We start from the raw sequence: 23,836 nt of genomic DNA, 5'->3' as shown, positions 1-23,836 counted from the left end.
AAAAAATCACAGGTACCAATTTCATTAATTAGATCATCAGAGTGCTTTAAATGGAGATTACACATTTATGTTATGCATGGCATGTTATCTAACTGAAGGGAATTCAAAATGAAAGTTCTGCACTCAGAATTATGTTAGTATAGCTACGCATAAAATAGGGCACCTCTGAACTCTTTGATCTGAAAACAGCTAATAATGGCAGAGAAGATGAGAGAAAGTCACAGTTATCTGAATTTTAGTGTTACCATAAATATTTAATGGCCTTGTGCTGTCACCTCTCAGAGGAGAGGAAGCATTTTAGCAGTGCACACTTTTCTGGAACTCAGAGACAGCAATGACCACTTTCTTTGACCGAACCTATCGTGTAGCTACTTGTGCTTAAACAAAACTAATTTCCATAACCTGAAATTTTTAAATCCATTATTTCGGTTCAGTTTGCTCAGACAAGGTCAGGCGTAGCAGGGGAAGGGAAACAACTAAACTAAATTAGGCCTTAGTGTTTGCTGTTCAACACAGATGCATGTAATTCAACAATGCGTCTGTGTTGTTGTGCTAGTATCGCCTGATGGAGCTGAAACTCAAACCAACTAATGAAACAGCAAGAATCAAACATAGATCAAGCTCCAAAGAAAGCATTCAACTTGCACAGTGGAAAATAAAATAAATCACAAAATGACTACTTATTACAAACAGCGGCACAAAAATCAATTTCCATTTTAGAAGTGACAGTTTAATTAGCCTAATTGCATAAGGTGTAGAGTAACTGTTGCTCCACAACTGACTGGAACAGATTGAGTTCAGCACAAACTCGATGTTGGCACTGCTATATTCAGTTAGTCTTTGTTCTTTGTTGGTGGAACACACATTATGATCAACTGCACTCTTTTTTTCAAGATAATTAGCTAAACTCTAATCTATCATGGCATATGCTTGAAGATAATTACATTACATTCTTCCTGATACAATCTCTTCCCAATGGCTGCTTAAAAGAAGTGCTGAACCATAACAAGTATTTACCATTCAGAGCCAAATGGCAAGGCCAGCTCTGGCATTTCATTTCCCTTTCTCTGAAAATATTCTTCTCGTCTGTTATAGCCTGCGTACACAGACTGATGCTCTTGAGGAGATAAGGGAAGGGCGTAACCAGAGCCACTGGCTGATTCTGTTGACAATGCTGAGCTTAGGAGAAAGGCAAGCTGCAGCTAATGGGCTGGCGATGGAGCAGGAAGCAGGGATTTGGATCACTGCTCAGAGGGGGGTTCACATTCTGCTCTGGGACAGAATCTCTGCAACATGAACCGTCTATCTGCAGGGTGTTCACTTCACTATTGACCCAGCCTGAAGCCAGAGCTCATCGCTGCGTGCACACATACACAGACAGACACACTGAAACATACTTTCACATTCACAAACAGCAGACAGAGAGCACGAGAGAGAGAGAGAGAGAGAGAGAGAGAGAGAGAGAGAGAGAGAGAGAGAGAGAGAAAATGGACTGAAAGCCCCAGAGACTAAGAGAGACAGAAAGCAATCAATCAGCTCAACTCCCCTTCCCGTCCCTTTTCAATACTCCTAACAATGGAGTCTGTGGGCCATTAGTGGCTCCTTAGCAGATATGACAAACAGGCACTATCAGGAGTCCAGTGTTCACCGCTTTGGGACCTGTGGTGCTGCCAATTGCCACATTACGTAAAATATGTAAATACACTTTATTGATTTGCTGTTCAGAAGAAAAGTATGATAGAAATACGTGATGCATGACGTTAAGTGAGTTAGTCCGCTCTATTGATGCAATCAAGCCTTTCCTGTATGCCACAAGTATAGCTAACCTGTTAATACTAGTCTCTCTTTTTGTCTCATTTATGTTCTCTTTTACTGTCAGTTGTTTTTTTGCTCGTTTTTCCCCAGTTTACCGCCTCTGTGTCTACTTCAACTTGTGATTTTGCAGAATTCCCTTTGACAACTCTAGGGAATAGGCTTATTGCTTTTAATAAAAAATGGGCATGTTGGGGGTATCAATATGTTAAGCTAGTTAACGCTCTCCTGAACACTGAGATAAATCTACTACTACAAAATAATTTGCATTGCATCTGCGTACCACACATAGAAAAAAACAGTGGTGAATAGAAGCGTTCAAAGATGCCCGGCATCTTTGATTTTGAAATGTAACACCACACATGATATATACCATGGTAAAACAATATGTATAAATGTATAAAAGTAACACACTGATATGTTGGATAGGCCACACCCTTATTACACATGTTTTTTTTGTTTTGTTTTTACATTACATCTCATCTCGTTAAGCACCCTCCCGAAAAGTCCAGGCTGACTTGTGAGAAAAATGTGGTGCAACTTTGCAAAAGTAGTTCTGAATTTGGCATTATTTTGCAACGTGCAAGGTAGTCCTGTTGGATTTCAAACAAAACTACTTGGTTAGGTTTAGGAAAAGATCGTGGTTTGGGTTGGTCAGTTACTTAACTACATGACTGTAAAAAAGGGACATGAACATCGTTCTCTGGGGTTGAAATTCTGTGTTTGTTTGACACATCCACCACCCCAACCTTTCTTTTTTAAAGATTTTTTTGTGTCATTTAAGGCCTTTATTAGATAGTACAGCTTTAGACATGAAAGGGGAGAGAGAGGGGAAACTACATGCAGCAAAGAGCCAGAAGTTGGAATTGAACCCACAACCACTGTGTCGAGGAGTGAGCCTCTGTATATGGTCTCACGCTCTATCAGGTGAGCTACCCAGGTGCCCACACTACATCATCTTACAGCACTGTGGTGAGCAGTGGCTAATTATTATTATTATTATTATTATTATTATTATTATTATTATTATTATTATTATTATACCATACAGATGTTGAAAGAGTTCCTTGTGCGTCGGCATCGACGCTGAGGGCCACTGACCAAGCTGCCGTATTTCTCAAGTTGGGAGTGAAAACGGGTTGGCATGTGACATGAAGGGAGCCAAATCTGAAAAGGCTTGTTGAGTTTTCTGATCCAGGCAGCCCACAAAAACCCACTGAACATTTTCAAAACAACACAGAACACATTTTAAATTTGCTTTGGCAACTGGGCAATAGTGAGAAAGCATCAGTTTATAATTGGTGCATGGACGACCAGAGCTGAAAGAACAATCAATGATGATATTAGTGGGAGGCTGTAACGCAGACGGGTTCAAGTTAAATTGACAAGTGCTACAATTAGTCCCATTAGACCTGACAAAGAAATAATTACTTGTCACTTGTGTTAGTCAGGTCTTTAGTCTTGCTGCAGTAACAGCTACACCTGAAACCTGCAGGCATGCACGCACAATTAAAAAGACTCACATACTGTAAAGATCAGGCACAGTGTTTAATTCCCCTAACCATTTCTTTTTACAAAGACAAAGTCAAGTATTAACCAATATTAAACATACATCTGGTTAAAGGTGCCGTAGGTTGCGAAGATCAGAAAGTTAGTTTTATATGTCTTACCTACTGCACCTTTAATAAGCTGCTATGTGATGTGTAAGAAAGTGAAAATAAAATGTTTGACAACATATTCAAACCCTTTAACCTATTCTGTTATTATTCATGATGGACTAGCTGAAGATAATTGGGTTTATAAGGACACAGTTGTGCAAAAAAAGCAAGAATCTGCCACGGCTTCACCAGTGTGTGCAAGATGATAATGTGACAAAAGAGCACTCCATGTAATTCAAACTAAGACATAATGAAAGCAAGAATGAGTTTTGAACAGCACCATGGTAGCAACGTCTGTCATTGAATAAAGCCTGGTCACTGCCTCCCTCTAAAGCTAATAAAATGGCAGACTGCACTGCAGTCACAGTACTTTGTCTTTTAAAACGCATATCAAAAGAGGATGACAGCTGGCCCTATTTCACCTGAAGGACATTGGCTATATACCCCACTTTTTTCATCTGTGATACTGATGCCTGATCTGAGCATTTTTCAATTTTTGCTTGGGTAAGACACAGAAACCTGAATAAAAATATGTAGAGTGAGATCTATAGTCTGCTGTCAAAGCTACATTTTGCTCTCTCTTTTTTGGGGTAAAATAAAATCTTGCTGCCTTTTTGTATAGTGTGTCAACATGCACAGTATAGTGCCTCACAGTGATGGTATATTGTCAGAAATTGCGTTAAAGAGAATTCCTTCAAGCCCAAATATAACGCTGTGTTGCTATAATGGAGACATTCTTTTTAATATTCAAAATGTTCTTTTCTGTATTGAATTCTATTTCACTGCAGGATCATTGATTTCATCCTGCTTGCACACACAGTACTGAGTAAATAAAGATACTCTGCTTTTAATTACTTGCCTTTTGACTTAAGGTGTGACAAAACAAGTTCACAGTTCTTCTTAATTTACCCAATCTCACCTCCACACTTTCCTTACCCAAGACCTTCATTTCAATTCGCCTCATAACTTTCGGAGTCCTGCGTTTTGGTTGACAGGATGCAGCCCTGTACAGCTCTCTCCTTCAGAAGCTATAATGTCAGAGCTTCTTTCAGTGTTGATGCTGCAATATCTCTCATGAACAGTCCCGTTAAGACAGGCACTTCATGTTTAATGTCATGTCACTCCATATAACCTTCCCTCTGACAGTTGTAAGACTGTAAATATGTTCACAACAACATTTTATTCCAGTACATTTATATTTCTGTAGGGGACTCATGACACTGATTTGATCTATTAATCTATATCTCTTAAAATATATTTAGGCTGCAACTAATGATTATTTGTATTATCAATATGTATGTTAATTGATTAACCATTTAGGATAAACTGTCAGAAAATAGTGACAAATGGGCATCCCAATTTTCCAGAACCCAAGTTGAAATATTCCGGTTCCTTGCGTTGTCAGACCAACAATCCGAAACCCAAAAATATTAAATTTATTATCAAAGAAGAGAAACCAGCAAACTCCAATTTTGCTACAACAAACACAGCAATAATTAATGATACAAATAAATTGTAGATTAACAAAGACATCATGCTATGTAGTTAGTCTAAATGGAAATAGTGTGTCATGTACATGCTTTTACACACTGATGTAATTGCAGCTGCTGTAACTTTAGTACATCCATTAGCAGTCTGCACGTACTTATCCATAACTGTGCAAAGGTCAAGCAAATCAATAGACCAATAGCTAGATATGGTCAACACTTGTTGGTAATTCAGTATTCCACTCGTGTGCTGTCTGATCCACACAATCAAGAAAACACGGGGCAACAGCTACAAAACCAAAAATACCACAAATTCAGGGAAAGTGTGTCTAGCAAGAGGCTGCCCACAAAGATCCCTTTAGTGCCTGTTTAATTCAACAACAGCTGTATGCCAAGTATGCCACTTTAAGTAATGGGGCCTGCTTTTATTATGTATGCTCTTTTTTTCCATTTACAATAGAGTTTCATTAAAGCAGACAGCTGACTTAGATTTTTTTTTTAATTTACAGCAGTGACTTGCGATTGTGAGTAACTCAATTACCTCACAGCAATAAATAAACTCTTTCTTCCATATCAGTGACTTTTTCCCCATCAGTGAGGACTACTATCCTGGCATTACAGTTTTGTTTTTAGTATTAAGTTTAATTGGATGTCTTCAATTCATCACAATGAACCCAAACAGAAGATTCTTCTTGATGAAATCCAGCAGCCTCATCTCTATATTCTTTCGGGCCACATTCCAATTTTAGATCTCCATATGCAATATTACCAATCAATCAAAACTATCAAATCTACCAGACGCATATAAAATACCTTTTGAATTTATGAAGTGTCAACTTGCACTGATGATTTCCAATTTTAGGTCTGCTGGTTCCCAGAAAGATCGGACATTTGAAACTCTTCCGAACTATATTTCTCTCGTAACTTACCTCTCTGAAGTTCTCTGGGCCACACTCTAAGCCTCTGAAGTTACACTCCAGCAGCATGTCCTCAATGCGGTGTCGAGTGCGGTTGTAGAACTCATCCAGGCTGAAGCGTGAGCCGGGCGGGCGGTCCGGTTCTGGGGCGAGTGGAAACCCTGGTGCCATGCCTTCTTCGAAGCCCAGCAGAGGGCCCATGAAAATCAGGTCGCTGTAGCTCATCTGAGACTTCCGAATAAAGTTGTAGTTACACATGGTGACAGCCGGAAAGGTCATGTTTTTGGCAGAGTTTTCATCCAGCATGGTGATGTAATCGTATTGGAAATAGTATATGACCCTGTCAACTACCTGTAACAAGAAAGCGGACAGGGCCATGGTGAAGACCACCGCCCAAAGACCCTGGCGAATACCGAACTTCTTGTTCTCCACAAACACATGGTTGGCGCCATGGAGCGAGCAAACGCCGAAGAAAGCGGCCAGGTCGTCCACCTGGCTGGCGTTGTCCTCCTCCTCATTGTAATCATCCTCCTGACCACACCCATCCAGGTAGTCCTGCGAGTCCCTTTCACCATAACTCTTCTTCACCCGCTTGTAGTGGTCGTCAAAACCATCTTTACCATATCCTCTGCCGGGTTCGTCATCGTCGGCAGAAAAGGAGATGGTGCACATGATCCGTACCGGCATTGTGGCAGGATGAATAACCTAATAATGCTTAGAAATAAGATAGCCACCTAAAGCCAGCAGTCCAATCCTGAAACAATCAAAGAGTCCAAAATCCAGAAGCAATGAAATCTGGCAACTCTGGCTAGTGACGCAAAACCATCAGTCGAAAAATAATCCTGGAATTCAGCAATCAGGCAACAAGAAACAACATCTAGAGTATTTACAGTACTCTGTCACAAACTCGGTTGGCCCTTAAAGTGGGGTCAAAATACTGACCCAATCAAACACATATGGTCCCAAACAAAGTCAAAACATCATCTGAGGCGATGAGCGCAAGCTGAAAAGAACCACACACTCCGCTTGCCGCCATTCACATCTGCTCTGAGTTGAACTGAGATGCCCCGCCTGGGTTTGTCCTTGTGTCTGGGGGGCAGATCCATCCCTTAGAGCAATTTCGCAAGAGAGACAAAGAAGAAGAAGATAAGAAGAAGGAAAGGAGTAAGAGGAGGAGGAGGGGATAGAAGGTGAGGCCATGAGCAGTATAGGACACAGAATACTCCCACAGGGCCCAGCTACAGGTCACTGTGCCGAGGCAGAGTTTCACCGTTTACAGGAAAAACACTGAGGCTTGACGCAGTGGGAGAGAGAAAATGTAAGACAACGGCAGCCAATGTACAGTAGCAAAGCACTAAATAGGCTGTTATTTCTGCTGATTTTATTGTTCCGCATGACCTCACTCCTCCCCCTAAAAGAAAATGATCTCAGCACAGTTGTGTAATCAAATGCAAATAATACTTAGGTGTCATTGAAATGACTACAGATGAGCAATTGGAGAAGAGTCACACACTGGAACATACAACACACCCTTACATACAATGGTTTCATTGTTGGATCTGCTCTTACGATGAGTTACGGGGTACAGGGAAATACAGGGACCTACAACAAAAGAGATGTGTCCTTTCAGAAGATTCTGGGAGAAAAAAATAATACGTTCATATGTGATGCCTAATATAAAAAATAAGCTTTAACAGAGCAACCCGCAAGGGAAAAAGTCAAGGAATTTAATCATAACTTCCATTTGCTCATTGTTATTTTAATCTAATGGCCCATTTTGCCAACAGATCTCCCCCACATGGCTGCGAGCTGTTCTGTGGAAAGCAGATTAACTGAAAGCAAATATGTACAAGTAGTGGAGAGAAAAAAAACCCATCTCAACTGGATCCTTTCATTATTGAATTTGGAGATAAATGCAGATTCCCAGAGGAGGTGTTGGTTGTGATATGAAAAGGAAATGTAAGAGACTATCGATCCACCTCCATTAGACTGCTGAGATTATTTTCCGAAACATGAGGGTGTCAGAAAATGAAACGTTAGATGCATTTAGGGTAATGACAGCACTCATTACAATAAAAACCTACAGCTAATGATACCACAGGATACCTCTAAGGAGCAGACACATAAACTGGTAAAGCCAATGAAAAACACATTACCCAAACCGATCCATTGTGCTGAGCTTTTAAACCATAACAACCCACCAGTGTGTTTTCATCGGCGGGAGGGATATCAATATCAAGTGAGAGGGTGAGAAAGGCAGCAGACTTGGTCAATATGTGCTAAAAGGCAGCTGTGAAGTTTGTCCATCACAGAAAGAAAAAAAAAGAAAAAATAAACTGCTGACGATAAAAAAGCAAACAAAAGGGGTTTGTGGCTTGGCCTTGATCGGGCTCTATCTTGGAGCCTGCTTACCAGCAGCGCCTGATAGCCTCTGGTTCTTGAATATGTATTTGTGATTACTAGATAGCCTTCGGCATCCAGCCTAACCTAACAAGAAGGTCACAGAGCTCCCTCAGCTGCAGTCCCTAGGCCTTCTGAGATGCATGAATATTCACATCTGCTAACATCTTGGATTTTGCACAAGGAGGCAAGTTGTGAAACTGCTGGGGAGGAAATTAAACTGTGAAAAGCAGTCCAGTGACCCTCTGAGTAACGTCAGATGATTAGGTTAATGTACAAGTTCGTGCCAAAATATCTTAATTACATTGTCAGTGCAGATTTATTGATGCTCGCAGGGTTGCAATGAATCTGTTTGTTTTGGCACTATGTTCTTCTCAAAAGTGCTAAATCTAAAAGCAAACACGATTGTCTTGCTTCATTCTTCCCCATTTATCTTCTCTTCTTACGTCTTTTCATCCTTATCCCTTTCCTGTCATTCATTGCTTTCAAATAATGTTCACTCTGCCTCAACATGCATATTGATATCCACTAGGAGGCAGCAGTAGCACATCTAATTCTGTAGTCTCTACTAAGGGCTGAAAAGATTAAAAGAGTAAAGATGCCAGCTGTGAAGACAAAAGTACTCTCTATCTGTCTTATGTATGATACACTACGTATTTTTATATAAATACAGTTCAATGTGTCAAAAATATTATATTGTTTCTTTCTTTCAACATGATGCTTTGACTTTAACTAAGGAGTTACCACTGGTGAGCACCAATATTAAACTTGAATAAGCAGCTTTTTAACTGCAGAAAAAAAGATGAACTTACAGACAATAAAAGATTGCTTTGAGCTTTGAAATCAACAAATTGTCCTAAAAAAACACATTTCATCATAACACCTTTTGAACCAGAAATGTGACTTCACTCCCATAAAATTACCCTGACTTAATTAAACAGCTCCACCACTTACTGTTCGTGAATTAAATTATCCTGAAAGAGGTGCTGACCAATAACCGCTACTGGATTCAAATCCTTTGTTGCATGTTGTGTTGTCAACTCTCTAAAATGTTATTAAAATGAATCCCCCAACAAGGAAAATCTATTTGCCTCCGCACATGAACCCTGAACTCACAGGAAAAAAGGAAATAAAAAAAAAAGCAATGTGATAACGTTTTGAGGCCACATTTTTAAATCAGGTCAAAAGGTGGCAGTGTTGTGGTGTGAGTGTCCACAGTAAGAGCTACAGCATTCAGCCCTGGGGCTAGGATTTCAACAAGGCAGGGCATTTCACCATGGTCAAAGTGAGAAGAGCGCAGGGCAGATGAGAGGAGAGGTTTAACGCTCCCTTTCAAGCCCCTCTCACCAGCTCCGCTTACAGCTAGGATCGACCTGGCGTTGCCATGGATACATCCCGGCCTTCAGCAAGAGAGGATGCACAAAGCCCATTACTCAGAACATGCATATAGTCACACATACACACACGGACAAACAGACACACTGACAAACACTCAGAAAGAGCAAAAACACCACCCACCCACCCACACACACACACACACACACACACACACACACACACACACACACACACACACACACACACACACACACACACACACAAAACACACACACACACACACACACACACACACACACACACAGGCTTGAATGGTTTCACATAGTTTTTGCATACCTCATAAATCTGATTTGACTTAGGATTTGAAGTGAGAGTGAGAGGAGAAGATGACAAAATAAAGATATCACAAAGAAGAGCTGACACACTGAGGCAATGATTTTACTTGCTTAGAGGCAGCATTCAATCGATAGTCTAGCATTCATATTCTTAGGTTAGTGTGGTATTTAATGGCTTCCACCTGCACAGGAAAAACAAAGAGCAAGTAAACAAGCACCGAGCTCGGCCCATTCCCAGAAGATGCTGTGGTACAATGATGGAGAGGCCAAAGGCAATGATGCTGTTCTCCAAAACACAATATTGTGTCCTCACCTTTCAACAGGGGCCGTCGCTATCTGAAACACAGTGTTATACGCAGAAGCTCCCCTGCTGGGAGGAAATAATATAGAGGGAATGACCTATTTAAAAAAAAGCAACAAAAAAAACGAGTTGTGGCCAAATAACAGATTTCTCATTCAAAGCCCAGAGGTGATATACAACTTCATGACCTGTGCCACGATATGGTTGATAATAAGGAAACACAGAGCAGAGACAGGCTTTTCCTGACAATTCAATTCAAATTGCTTTATTGGCATGAATGTCAGAAATAACAATATTGCCAAAGCATCAAGGATAATAATAAGCAATAGATGACAATATAGTCAAATTGTGTTTTCAGGAAAAAAAAAAAGTTTTGACACACAAGTCTCAGGGGGCCAACTCTTAATGTTGATGGACAAACATCTGGCTACAACACACTATAAAGGACAAATCTTTAGATTGAGACAAAGAAAAAGAAAGAAAGGTTTGAGCCTTGCATCATGTTTTGGTGTCTCATGCTGACCAAAAAGCTGCCTGCCTGCAAAAAATGCTTAATCACTGAAAAGAATTTAATATCTCTCTGTCTCTCTCTCTCTCTCTCTCTCTCTCTCTCTCTCTCAGGAGAGTGACAAGCCCATGAAAGATTGATGTCAGATGACATTTTGAAATAAAAAGTAAGTCAACACCAAACCCATTTTTTCTGTAAATGACGCCAATTTCTACACCTTTTTCCATTCTACTTTTTCCATATTGTAATTATTATCCGGGGTACACAGTACTGTATCACTAAAATACAAACGTCTCAGGTTTGTTCCGCTCCGCTACACGTGCCTCACATAAATGTAGTTGCTCCAAGCCTCGGCTTTTTTCACACTGTGGAAACAGTGATGTTATACAGCTATCACAGGCAAAATAAAAGTCAATACTAAACACTAAAAGCACTAACTGAGAGGTTTAAAGTATAAGTCTTTGTGCGCTCAAAAGATATATGAGGCAAACACGGTGGCACCAGACCACCTCCTTTAAAGCTGACCTTGGCTAATAGCAGATTTAATGATAAAATGACAGATTTACAGTATGATGGTAGATCGACTGTTGGGCTCACAGTCCTGTGTGTTGGCTAGTAAGCTTTCATCAGAGGCATAATAGGCAAGGACTGCCTGTCTTTCTGCCGTGTGATTTGGTTATGTATTCAGAATGAAGGCTTCTATGGCTGGAGACCAATCTCAGCCTCACAATAACCATCAAGTATTTGAAAGTCGGTTTAGCATTAGTAAATGACAACTTGCCTGCCAGAAAATATTAATAATAGTTGAAACTGCCAATCACAAGTTCCTCAAGCCCAAGGTTAGATTGCTTGTTTTGTCCACACAACAACTTACCATCATGAAAGACAAAGAAACGCTCAAAACCACAACATTTCAGAGGCTGGAACAAGTGATTTATTTGCATTTTTGGCAGAGGTTTAGCTCTACTCTCTCCTTTGTCATGAAACAGTATTTTTAAAATCACTTCAATCAGTTTTGTTGGAGCCATCATCCAGTGGCCACTAGAGAAACTGCAGCTTAAGTTACTTCAACCATGGTTGTTGTCAGTTGGCTAAAACAAGAACTAAGGCCGTGTTTGTATGGAACTTTTCTCTTTTCGTTTTCCGCTGTGGATAATACAGCCTCAGTGAAGGCGGGATTATCAGCTTATTGCCATTGTGACGCTGCACGAAACTGCTGTGTAATCATTTTCATCATTTCAACGTGACATCACTGAATCCTTTCTCTACCAAACAGAGAAATGTTTGCACGAGTCGAGTTGAGCCGTACCACGCAGTGGAAAAATGACATAAGATTCACTCGCTTTTTGGTGGCTCCGCTAATTTGCCCATCATAAAAATGCAATGTCCAAAGTTTAAACCTGGCCCAGGACTGCCTGTTTTACTCCCACTCTCTACCAATTTGTTCAGTTTCTCTCCACTTTAAACTTTTATCTAAAAAATATATTGAATAGGTTCAAATCCTAGAAAACAATCTTGAGAACAAAACATAAATGACTAAGAATTACTCATTGCCTGAGCGTGGTCAGGAGCAAACATAATGTCAAACAGAACGTGGCTGGTTCATTTATAAAAGCCAACAGCCGTGGGGTAGGAACTGCTCCCTGTAGCAGCTGGTTCATGTCACTGCCTGTGTACCACTGCAGAGCAGATCTCGCTTTCGACACACACTGTCACACAACTAAAGCCTTCAAAGAAAGATCTCTTCCACAGCGGAGTGCTACTTTCTTCTGCAGGTTTTTTGCCAACCGTTACCTACAGTACTGCAGTACCTTGGCCTGGGCACCGACAATGCAGCAATGTGGCCAACTGCACACGCCACAGGAAAACAGCTGCTCAGTGGACAGTAAAGATGGGGCTTTCATTGGGATGCAGACTGAATTCAAAGACAGTGATAAGCATTCATATGAGAGGGAGTTACAGGAGACTAGGGCTGCAACTAACAACTATTTTGATAACCGATTAATCTACCCTGAATCTACCTCGATTATTACTTACAGAAGGTTAATCGATTATTAATTGGATAAAAAATAAAAGAAAGCTACATTTTATTTTCAGCATTCTATTAAAAAACCAAAACACATTCATCTTCATCTTGTACAATGCTCTTTTAAACATTTACAGTTACATGTAACTCAATACATACCATGTTGTTTTAGCTTAATTAGGCCTAATAATTGGCAATGTAAAAGGCAAGTACAGAGACAAGGCCATTCAAAAAAAAGAAATTAAATAAATGGACATTGGGGATACAGCCATATAAAAGGGAAATGTAATGTTAACTAATATAGACGCTTTTATGTAAACATTTTAATTGTGTCCCAGTTTGTTTCCTGTTGCTGTGTCTGTGAATGACATCAGCTGACAGGAAGTAAACGTTGATTGAATTTGTTGTCTAGCAATGCAATTCGTGAAATGGTCTAGCGTTATGTATAAGATTAGATAGTGCTCATATTTCTGTTGTGAAGAAATAAAGGATTCATTTTAGACTAGACTAGAATAATGGATTGAAATATTCCCAAAACTACATTATGTTACGTTATATTCCAGTGTCTCTCTGACCTAATTTCAGCTAATTAGCGTTAAAACTACCTAAATCTGTTGTCTCCGGCAGATTTGTGTCCAAACACACAGATTAGCCTCAAGTGGTGGCCTAAAGGTTAAAGAAGTGAGGGTGACCGGGAGGTCGTCAGTTCAATCCCCAGACCGACAGGAAATCATCTGGGTAGGGAAAGTGAAAGAGCAGTGCTTGTCCGTCCCTCATTACCACCACTGAGGTGCCCTTGAGCAAGGCCCTTAAACCAAACCGCTCCAGTGGAGCTGTTCAGTGGCCAGCAGATCACACTGTGGTTGTACCGGGCAGCTTCCAGGTATGAATGTCTAACTGTATGAATGTGATCAGGGCGTTCCTGCAAAAGAGAGGTTGCCTCTTAGTGAACTTTCCCTAAATAAAAAAATAAAAAAAAAATAAATAAAAGTACATGGAAAAATGTGAACTTTTGTGGCAGATTTCAGACAGACCTTATCCTGTACGATGACTTCCTGTGGAATTAGTGAGTTAGCTAACAGGCTATTTTATTCAATTCAGTTGCTTTATTATGTTGATAGTTAAATTGTGAAACTGAATACTAAAAAGAAACTAGTTCAGCTAGTTTAACACTTGGTGAATTTGAGCAATGTTATTGTGTTAAAAATAGGACTGCTCGATTATGGAAAAAATAATAATCACGATTATTTTGGTCAATATTGAAATCGCGATTATTTAACACGATTACTCATTAACATTTGGATATAATGGATAGTGTCCAGAGTATAATCTGTTAGTGTCCTTTATCTCACAGAAAGAGTCTTTGGATCAGAATAAAAACTGTTTTACTACTGTGAGTTGGTTCAGCTTTACAGATATCACACATAACCTTACACAGCTAATGAACAGTTCCACAGACATAACACAATGTGCATCTCACATTACATGTTCACTCACTATGACATCTACTACTGTCATTACGAAACATTGTGCCAAAATATCAACAATAATGTTGCCGTCAGTGGGCTTATTTGCTAGCTAACCTTAGGAACAATCCAGCACATAGACGGTACCTTAGAGTAACATTACGTGAAACAGGTGATTTAATGTCCCTGCTCATTTACAGTTTAACAACAAAACTAAATGCTGAGGGAACATTACTGTTTTTTCATGTTGTTTTTGAGCAGTATGCCTATGCACCCCCACTAAGCTGGAAAAAGTTTTAAACAGTAAGTGAATACAACGTCTATAGACAGTATACTTCAGCGGGGGGGCCAAAGGCAGAGGGACCGCAGGGTTAGCTAACGTTAGCTGTTCCCAGACAACTGAGTTGGTTTTGCCTTTTTTTGCTCACCAAACGCTGCTGCCATCTTTACTCGCGTTTTTAAATTCCAGCGGATGATATGCACAGCGCAGGACTTGCTTCCCTGACTGGCTTTGGGAGGGGCGGATGTGCGCATGCGGATGCGTGTGTTTCAGAACACAAGACAAAATAAGAGTGTTCTTGCAAAACAGAACATGGCCAAATAATCGTTTTTTTCTCGATACTATACTATATACTATATAGACTATTTTGGTGATCGTTGGGAGCCAAAATCGAAATTGAAATCGAAATTCAATTAATTGCACAGCCCTAGTTAAAAATATACTGTATAATTAGCATAGGCTACACCCACTAAATCAAAGTTAAATAAAAGTGGGAGAGTTCATTATTACAATACATTAATTCTGTCTGTCCTGTTTTTGTCTCAGTAATGCTCCATGCACATATGCCATAACACTAGATGGTAAAAAAACAACACAAAATTAACTTTTCTCCCATCTCTGCGGTGGCATTTCTGTCCATCCATAAACAGATGCTATTCCTTGTGTGGGCCTACTGTGTGGAAACAGCGTAAAAAAACCCTGTAACTGACAGAAATACCCTCCGTCTGTTTTCTCGCTGCTTTGTGATGGATCAATGTAGCCAGGCGTTAGCTTTATCAGGGGCCCAGCAACATTGATCCAATATAGAACTGAGAGAAAACATACAAAAGGTATTTCTGTCCATTACATTTGTTTTTAAATTAACCATCAAAATGGACCCAAATCTGCCAGAGACAGCATTTTTACTCTAAATCAATAATTAGCTAATAAATAACGCTAATTAGCTGAAATTCGGTGTGAGAGACACTGGAGTATAACGTGTATGATGCATCATAACATAGACCCAACTATTAATGATGTAATTCTTTACCAACTATTTTTATAATTGATTTTAATCAATTTAATCGATTTGTGTTTGCAGCCCTACAGGAGACGCTACATCTTAAGCAGTGATGATATTTATGACATATTTGAAATATTCACTATGTAGTGATGGGAATCTAATGATGATATGCAGCTGGGGGCAGTCAGGCCACCAAGTGCTTTTAGCATAAAAAAAGAAACAGAGATAGAGCGATGTAGTTAGGGTCAGTGCAATTAGCACTGCATTGAATCTGGAGATGGATGCCAGATGGGATTTATAGAAGAAGAAGACAGATGAAATCAATGGAGCTATCATATGTCTGCTTTTTAAATCAATGGAATCCATTGAAACACCAGCCTGTTCAGATCAGAGTCAGGATCTTCAGAGCCTCTTCCACTTTCTGGCTCTGATTGACATGTCAAATGTGAACAGAGCTGGGTCAGAGGGCAACAATAGCCGCTCTTTGATTGGCTTTCTGTCCTGCTGCATTACACAGCGCCACTGGCTCCCCCCTGAATGTGATTATCACTCGTTCCTTCTCATTACCTCCACTGTGAGGTCTCCTCTTCCTCCTTCTCACCTACTGTATTTCAAATCAGCCTTTACTCGCTCTATCTGTTCAATTTACTTTATCTCCCATAATTTCTCCCTGGTCTGTACCTTTTCCTCTCTATATCACTACAACTAAGATGAGTACCAGTGTGGCAGCAGGCTTCCTTTGAACACAAGAGCCGAGAGGGACACAGTTATCAAGCTGAATGGTTTAAATATGTAACTCATTGGCATTTTCATGAAGCCAATTCATAAGGGCAGGCCCAGAGTCAGACAGCTTGGGGATCTCAACACTAATATCAGTGATTACTGTGTCTGCTTTCAGGACCTCCATCTGCATCATTTCATACATACCAATAAACGCTAAGCAAGCTCCCTCCATATGCATGCATTCACTCAGTCTAAACCCTATAAATAGACAATAAGGCTTACTTTTGCAGGTTTTAACAGTCATCTTGCATATGTATTATAATACATGGCCATGCTGAGGCTGTGATTTGAAAGTCCAGGGTCTTTACTCTGGCTCAGACATAACGTGTTTTTGTTTGTGTCTTGTCATTATTTCTGTCTGAAACCCATGCAAATAATGCACAGGAATTACGAGACAATCATGACATTTGCTGTACTGCTCATTTTGCCAGATATGCCACATTACATTTTTCTGTATTTTTTTTCTTTTTATTTACTGTGTATCATTTTCAGTATGGTTGTAGAACAAATTTCATTCATTTTGCACTGCTCTAAAATAAGACAAGTTGCTCAAAAAAATTCAGCGTGGATTGTGACTCAACTTTGCTTCTAGTCACACAGCATGAGAAATTCAAAAAGAAGCAGGGAGTTAGCAGGCTAGGCATGTTTTTTCTTCAAAATTTAACCCCTGCAAAGCTTCATCCACTGATATTTTTCTTTTACTAATGAATTAGTTAGGGAAATTAACTTAGTTACACACAGATTTGTGATATATCAATTAATTATATACATTTTGATGTTTTTAACAACATGCACAAAAAGGTTAGGGTAAGGGTCAAAAAGTGACATAGATGATAGCTGGCTTCATTGGCAGTTTAAAGTCATGAAGACAGTCCTTTAAAATGTTACCGTAGTAACACTATATGAGCACCTGCCTCAGTTTACAGGACTGTGATGACTCCAAGCTGGCAGGCTTGCTCTAGCTATATCGTAGTGAATTTAATGGTCGCTGTGGCTCAAGTCGTCCAAAGTAACCTTGAGCAAGACACTGATCCCCAAGTTGCTTCCAATGGGCAGAGCAGCCCCGGTGTGTGAGTGTGGTGTGTGTGTGTGTGTGTGTGTGTGTGTGTGTGTGTGTGTGTGTGTGTGTGTGTAGGGCTGAATGAGAGGCACATTTGCTTTGTCCGTTAAGGTAGAAAATTACTGTATAAATGCAGTCTAGTTACCATGAACCATCTATGAGAGGGACGAAACAAATCCACATGTCCTCATACCCAGAGCCATAGAGAGAGAAGAGTTGAGACACTCGTTGATCTCGCTAGCGGGGTGGTCACGTGGTTCATGTAAGCCTGTATAGTTCCAAACACACGCCATGCTGTCATGTTCTACTATGGGACTGACAGCAGCGATTGCGATATTAAATGGTAAATATAAATGAAAACACATACCCAAGTACTTGTTTGATTGTTATTGCATATTTGTAAATGTCAGTTTTACATTTGGAATGGTAGGGTGACAACTGAAAGCTATGTATAAGTATTACTTAGATACGTTTTTATGTTTTGGAGGGAAGGCTTGATGTTCGTATTAGCATGGGTAGCACTAGGCTACAGGCTTTAGTGGCTTAACCTTAACTTTTACCTTACTACATCTCTGTTTTGAAATTAAAAGACGATTCAAGGTGTTCTTTTTTGCACAACTGGACTATTGGATTTTCCTTGATTTTGCTTGATTTTTTGTATTAAACAATGAGTGAGACAACAATAACAAGTGTGTGTGTGTGTATCTAATTGGAAAAACAAGAACAAAGTAAAGGAACAGGGATGAATATTGTGTATATATAAGTGTTAAGAAGAGAGGAATATGGTGAGGAAAGGAGAAAATTAAAAAAAGCAATACAAATAATATTTACCGCTGGCAACACTGGTTATAAAACCCTCCAGCAAATGCAGATTCCACTGCCTAACATAAGATTATTACATTATTCATATTAGTACATCCAGCTTCAAAACAACCAGAGGTCAGGGATTCTCTGAGGCTTTGAATACAAAATGTAGATAATCTACAAATTTCTACCTAATTAACCATTGCCAGTAGATGAACTTATACATGTTATTGGTTTCTAATAAATATATGTTTGTGTCTCTACAGACTTAGAGAGTCTAGACAGCTGTATGATAAGGGAATGTTTTGTTCCAGGACTGTCTCCTTTTGGAGGTCGGTGGACACAGTGTTGGGGGCTGCCACAGTTTAGGCATAAAAAAAAAATAGTTTGGTTCTGGTTGGTTGTCAGTTGAGGTCGTGGGTCGATAGGGAATTTATTTTATTTAATTTTTTTTCCCAGTGGCAGCAAGGGCTAGGTAGGAATTATTTTTTTCCTTTACAGTAGTGATGGATACTCCATTTTTTCATAACATAGCCTACCTGTTACCACATGTACAGTTGTCGCTTAGTAAATTGAAAACATGGTGAGGCATCATTCACGTGCATATTAAGTAGCCACATGTATCTGTTTTGGTCTTATAATACAGCCACAGGTTTACCGCTCAAGCGGAGAGGATGGTTAGTTTAGACAGCAGCTAAGTTCTGTCTAACTACAAACTGTGTGTGTGTGTGTGTGTGTGTGTGTGTGCGTGTGCGTGCGTGCACAGCGCGGGCATTGCTGTTCAGAATCCTGTCTATCTTCCATAATGCAACGCTTGTATCCAAATTAATTGTGTTGTGAAGTTGTCATTAGCTTCACTGCTGTTAGCCACCTCCATTGAGCCACAGGCACTCCAAAGGGTGTTTACCTTTCATTTGATCGTGTTTGTTAGCTACGTTGCCATCCTCTTGAACGACATTAAACACAACATATAGTTCATGAGTGGTTTCATCTGCCCTGTTTAACGTGTTGAAGCTCCCCGGCGGCGCAGTAGCGCTGTAGCTGGCCGCGGTGAGCAAAATTACGAAGCGGCTCGATTGGTTGGGGTTAGGCATTTCACCTCGAGTGGTTAAGGTTTGGGTTAGGGGATTGGTCAGGGGATAGGACCTGTACATGTAAGCATGGACGCCTGGCCAATAGTAGTGTGTGTGAATGCTCTTGGCGTGGCCACAGTGGGAAAAAAATTTATCGCGGCCGGTGAGGGCTGTTTGAAGTCCGCGCTGTCCTCACGCTGCTGCTGCTGCCGTAAAACTGGACACGGCAACGTTAAGTGCCGCTGCGGCGACATCGAGTCCTCTTCCAGCATTGCTGGAGGACAACAGGCATCTCACATCGCAAGAGTGCTGTACAAAAATGCAGTTATAGTAACTTTTTATTTGTGTATTTATTTAATTCGTATAATTTCTTCCCCAAGCTCATAAAATAAATTTGGGTTGCACATAACTTGACAAGGTCGGTCGGAAACCGGAACCAAACTATTATTTTTTTTTTTTGGTTTTTTAATAAAAAAAAAAATAATTTTAGGGGGTCCATTTTTTTTTTTTGCGCCATCAATATCTTGGCTTTATGTATCTGATAATATCATCCTTTGGTCGTTAAATTCAATCAATGCTAATGTGTAAGACATCAAAGTCTCTTGAACCTTCATGTATCCAGAATTTAAGCTGCTCCTAAGTTTTTCCTTAACAGTCACAAACTCACACCATCTGATCAGTTATCAGGTGGAACACACATCGCTGCTGGCCCGGAGGCCAAAGGGCTAACAAGTCAGGGCACTGTGGCTGCAGGACACATCAGTGCAGAGTTGTAAACACACATGTCAAGGCACGGTTTGAAGGCATTATGTGCATTCTGTCAGTGTCCATCTTTTTTTTTGTGTCCCTCAGTCACTTACACAGACACACGCTCAAACACCTGCCCACATCTGACGCTCAGACAGCGATGTTGACAACTACTCCATCATTGCCACAAAATGTACAGGACCCTTTCAGGTGGCAAACAAACCCGACAGGTGATGGGCGGTCGGCTGAGGATTCCCCAGTCTCATCACAGCCAATCACACATGAATGTCTTGGACCTGGTGCATCTCTGTTTGCCGCTTTAGTATTCAGCGGTGCTACCTCCAAGGAACCCTCAGGAGAGCTGGGGGAAGGTAAGGGAAAGGAAAGAAAGACCGAGGATGGGGGTGGGGGATGAAGAAGGGGTGGTGAAAAAAGACTAGAGGTAGCAAAAAAAGGGTGTGTGGGAGAGAGGGAGGGTGGGAGCCAGATGCCTGGGATCAGATCTATTTGTCATGTCAGATAATATGACAAGCGCTCCAAGGGGGGGGTTATAACTAGATTATTGAGAGTACCTCGATTTATTTGCAGGACTAAGAGAGCCAACACACACGGGAGTCAGACGCACTCATCACTTTTTAAAACAAGATTAGATTTTGTTCATTTGCTAACCGGATTATGTTGTATCTTTGAATAAAACTAAAAATTTGTCAGAGACGTGGATGGTTTGGATAATTGGGGAAGCACCAGCCACGGTTGTTGAGCTGCTTTAACAACCTTAGTCCTGAAGGTTTGCATAATGCATGCTTTCAGTCGTCTAGCTATCTATCCATCCATCCATCAATTACTCTATTGCTGTGCTCACTAATCAGTCTGCTACATTTTACAAACTGGCACTACAGCATTTATTGTATTTAATACACGCGACCAGGTCTAAACTTCCCACCTAAGGCAAAACATAAATGGTGGGTGGAAGGTTTAAGTCACACTTTAGTCAGCAAAACCTCTGTGTCCAATACGTTCAAATGAGTCTGTCCACATGTGACTGTTCCCTTAAATGTAACAAACAGGCCCAGCTCGAACCCAAAACAACATCGTAAAAAAGTGTGGTTGCTAAAACACAGGGGAGAGATTCTTGTTCTTTTCTACATTCACAGTCTGTATGAACTTAAAAACAAAAATGATCAACAATCCAAGATGAGGTCAAGAAAAAAAGATGTCAACTTTGACTTGTAAATCATGTTCTCACAGTTGTCAGGGTTTGTTGTCATGTGTGCACCTGGCCATCACGCTCCAAAATGAAACTGAAGCCACATTTAAAGGCTTGTTTTTGCTGCCATGTCCTATCCCAGTGGTTCCGAACCTTTTTTCCTTGGCGCCCCCCTTACTCATGTCTAAGAAAAGCGGAGCCCCCCCCGAAACCGAAGTTGAGGTAACTCTCGAGAGCCTTACTTTCTTTTTTGATACAGAGGAGTTATCAGCACTGTTATGTTTCTCCTCCATGTTTCATTCATAAAATAGTGATGCCGTGGCGACAGGAAAAACGAGGATACAACAAAATATACTTTATGTTTTCATACAGACTTTTGTATACATTATATATTCTAGTGTATTATCATAATTTGTTTAACGTGCACATTTTTTTTTTTTACCTCAACCTCAAACCAGATAAAGACTTGCGCCCCCCCTGTGATCTTTGCCGCCCCCCCTGGGGGTGCCCGGACCCCAGGTTGGGAACCACTGTCCTATCCAAACAGCGATAAAAAAACCTTTTTCTTTTATCAAGTTCCTGAGAATGTCCTGAGAATTAATGCGATGTTTTAATACTTTACATTTACCTCCTCAGCCACTAATGAGTTGTAGACGGTAAAAAGATTCAAGAGCCATCAACTAGTGAAGATTAGGATCTGGACAGGCCTTGACAGGAGCTCACTATATGAGATTTACCATTTCCTCATCCCAAATAAGGGCCTGGCTGCTGATGAGAAGGGGGCAAAATCAATACACCCTCCTCGTTCCCATGCTCAGTAGGAGCAAGAGACGCTAAAAGAGGGTCAATGATTTAGCGCATTTCTTGCTGAAGGAGATTAATAAACATGAGAGTGCAGGGTTTTGCTGCCGTTCACATCAGAGAGGTGAGAATGATGGGGAAAGTTAATTCAGCCTGCTAAGATAGCTAGCACCGAGAGATGGAAGGTCACTTCTATTTCGTTTTTGGCAGAGTACACAGTTGTGCCTCCCTTCTCCTTAAGTTTTGTTCTATTACCATATCCGTCGGTGCCTTTCCTGGGGGAAAGTTGTAAATATCATTATTTATTTGGATGAAGACATTTCTTTATTGCTGCATTTAAAAAAATAAAATAAGGATGTGGCTATAATTCAAATCTTTCCAAAGACTCAACTTTCCAACCTTAAGTTACTTGATACACAGATGAAACAAATAATACAGATATGTTGGGAATTACATGGGAGGGAGGGAACACAATCAAATCTGTGTATTAGAAATAGCATTACTTGCAGAGTAAACCCACATGGCTTCTACATCAACACGAGGCAGGCATTAAACTGTATCCTGAGGAGGTGCAGTGACAGCATCAAGTAGTTTGGTATTATACCACCATGCCCAATTTACAAGCCAGATGATATTTGCATCAGAGGCAGAGAAATATTCCTCAGTGAAAACACAGCTTAGGGAAGAAAAGCATCTTCTGTTATCTGACTGATAAAAACAGCGCTACTCGCATCTTCGTTATTTTTCTTGCTAGTTTTTCGTCCTCTAAGCTCCTTATACAGTATGTTTTCCCCCATGGAATAATGGATCTGAGAACCTAAAATTGGCCATATTCCTACACTTTATATCACTGATTTAGGTCTTGTGTAGCTGTGTATTAATCCAACCAAAGTCTGCAATAATAAAACTATTCTTTAGTATTTACAAACAGGATGTTACTTATGTAGGGAACCAAATGCCCTCTTCTTTTTTAAGTAACTTTCCTTAAGAGGGTGAAATCCTGCCGATAAGGAATGGTGCCTCAGTCCTCTTTGAAAAATGCTGCAGGCAGCTACCTGGCTGGATGATTTAAATTCAAGGAGTAAAAAGGCCGTACTGTATAGGGAGTCTCGGTTCATTAGGGCGCTGTGCTGAGAAAGCTGAATATTATAGAAAGAAGCTAGCTGCAGTTACAAAGTCACCCAGATGAAAACCCATGCATGTTTTCAATCAGGCAGCATAAAGCCGGTGTTAACCAGAAACTTTCAAGTGAATGACTAAGAAGTGACTTTGATGTAGCTGACAAGGAGCTAGTAATGAGGAGGATGACTTTTTATCTCACCGGAGCCCCCCTCCCCAAACCTCTTCTCTTTGAATCAAATGATTGCAAATCAGTATGCTGATATGCGTGTCTGTCCATTTGTTGATGCTGCTCGTCTCCCCTGCCAAACACCAACTGCCACTGTTTGAACTGGGGGTCACATTTGCCTCCTGCTCATGACTGAATCCCTTCACCAGCTGGGAGAATCTGTGCAGCGAAAGGAAATAAGACATCAGCTAAGCTAGCACATCAAATTCACCAAAGTACTGTACTTGACCCAGGTCTTGAGCCAGGCACCCTGAGCTGACGCAAACATGAGCAGCAATTCAGAATTGAGCATGAAAGACTAGAGTGTGAATACAGCCTTTGTAATAAAGATACCATCATGCTGTTAGCTTGCATCAGTAAATATTGTAAGCACTGTTCAACAACAGCCAGTTAGAAATACGGTACCAGCTGAGAAAGACAATTTGTTGCTAATGATAGCAAATTGCAACACTGTTTTTGTTAAAAAAAAATTTTTTTAAGTG

At 40.4% G+C, this 23,836-nt stretch overlaps 1 protein-coding gene across 5 annotated transcripts in view; it reads right to left on the bottom strand.

Moving 5' to 3' along the window:
- asic1b (acid-sensing (proton-gated) ion channel 1b) overlaps positions 1-23,836 on the bottom strand; it is a 198,822-nt gene that overhangs the window by 55,300 nt on the left and 119,686 nt on the right. Inside the window, exon 1 of one of the 5 annotated variants that reach the window (XM_039798196.1) lies at positions 5,887-6,914. The exons of the other annotated variants lie outside the window; for them this stretch is intronic. Within the exon in view, the coding sequence (XP_039654130.1) occupies positions 5,887-6,561 (675 nt within the window). The 5' untranslated portion in view covers positions 6,562-6,914. Of the gene's footprint in view, positions 1-5,886; positions 6,915-23,836 lie in introns of those variants that run through there. 5 annotated transcript variants of the gene reach the window in all.

The sequence above is a fragment of the Perca fluviatilis genome, chromosome 4 (genome assembly GCF_010015445.1).
Source record: "Perca fluviatilis chromosome 4, GENO_Pfluv_1.0, whole genome shotgun sequence".
In the NCBI taxonomy this organism is placed as follows: domain Eukaryota; kingdom Metazoa; phylum Chordata; class Actinopteri; order Perciformes; family Percidae; genus Perca; species Perca fluviatilis.
Note: the sequence above shows the minus strand (reverse complement) of the source record. Positions and strands in the feature narration are given on the sequence as shown.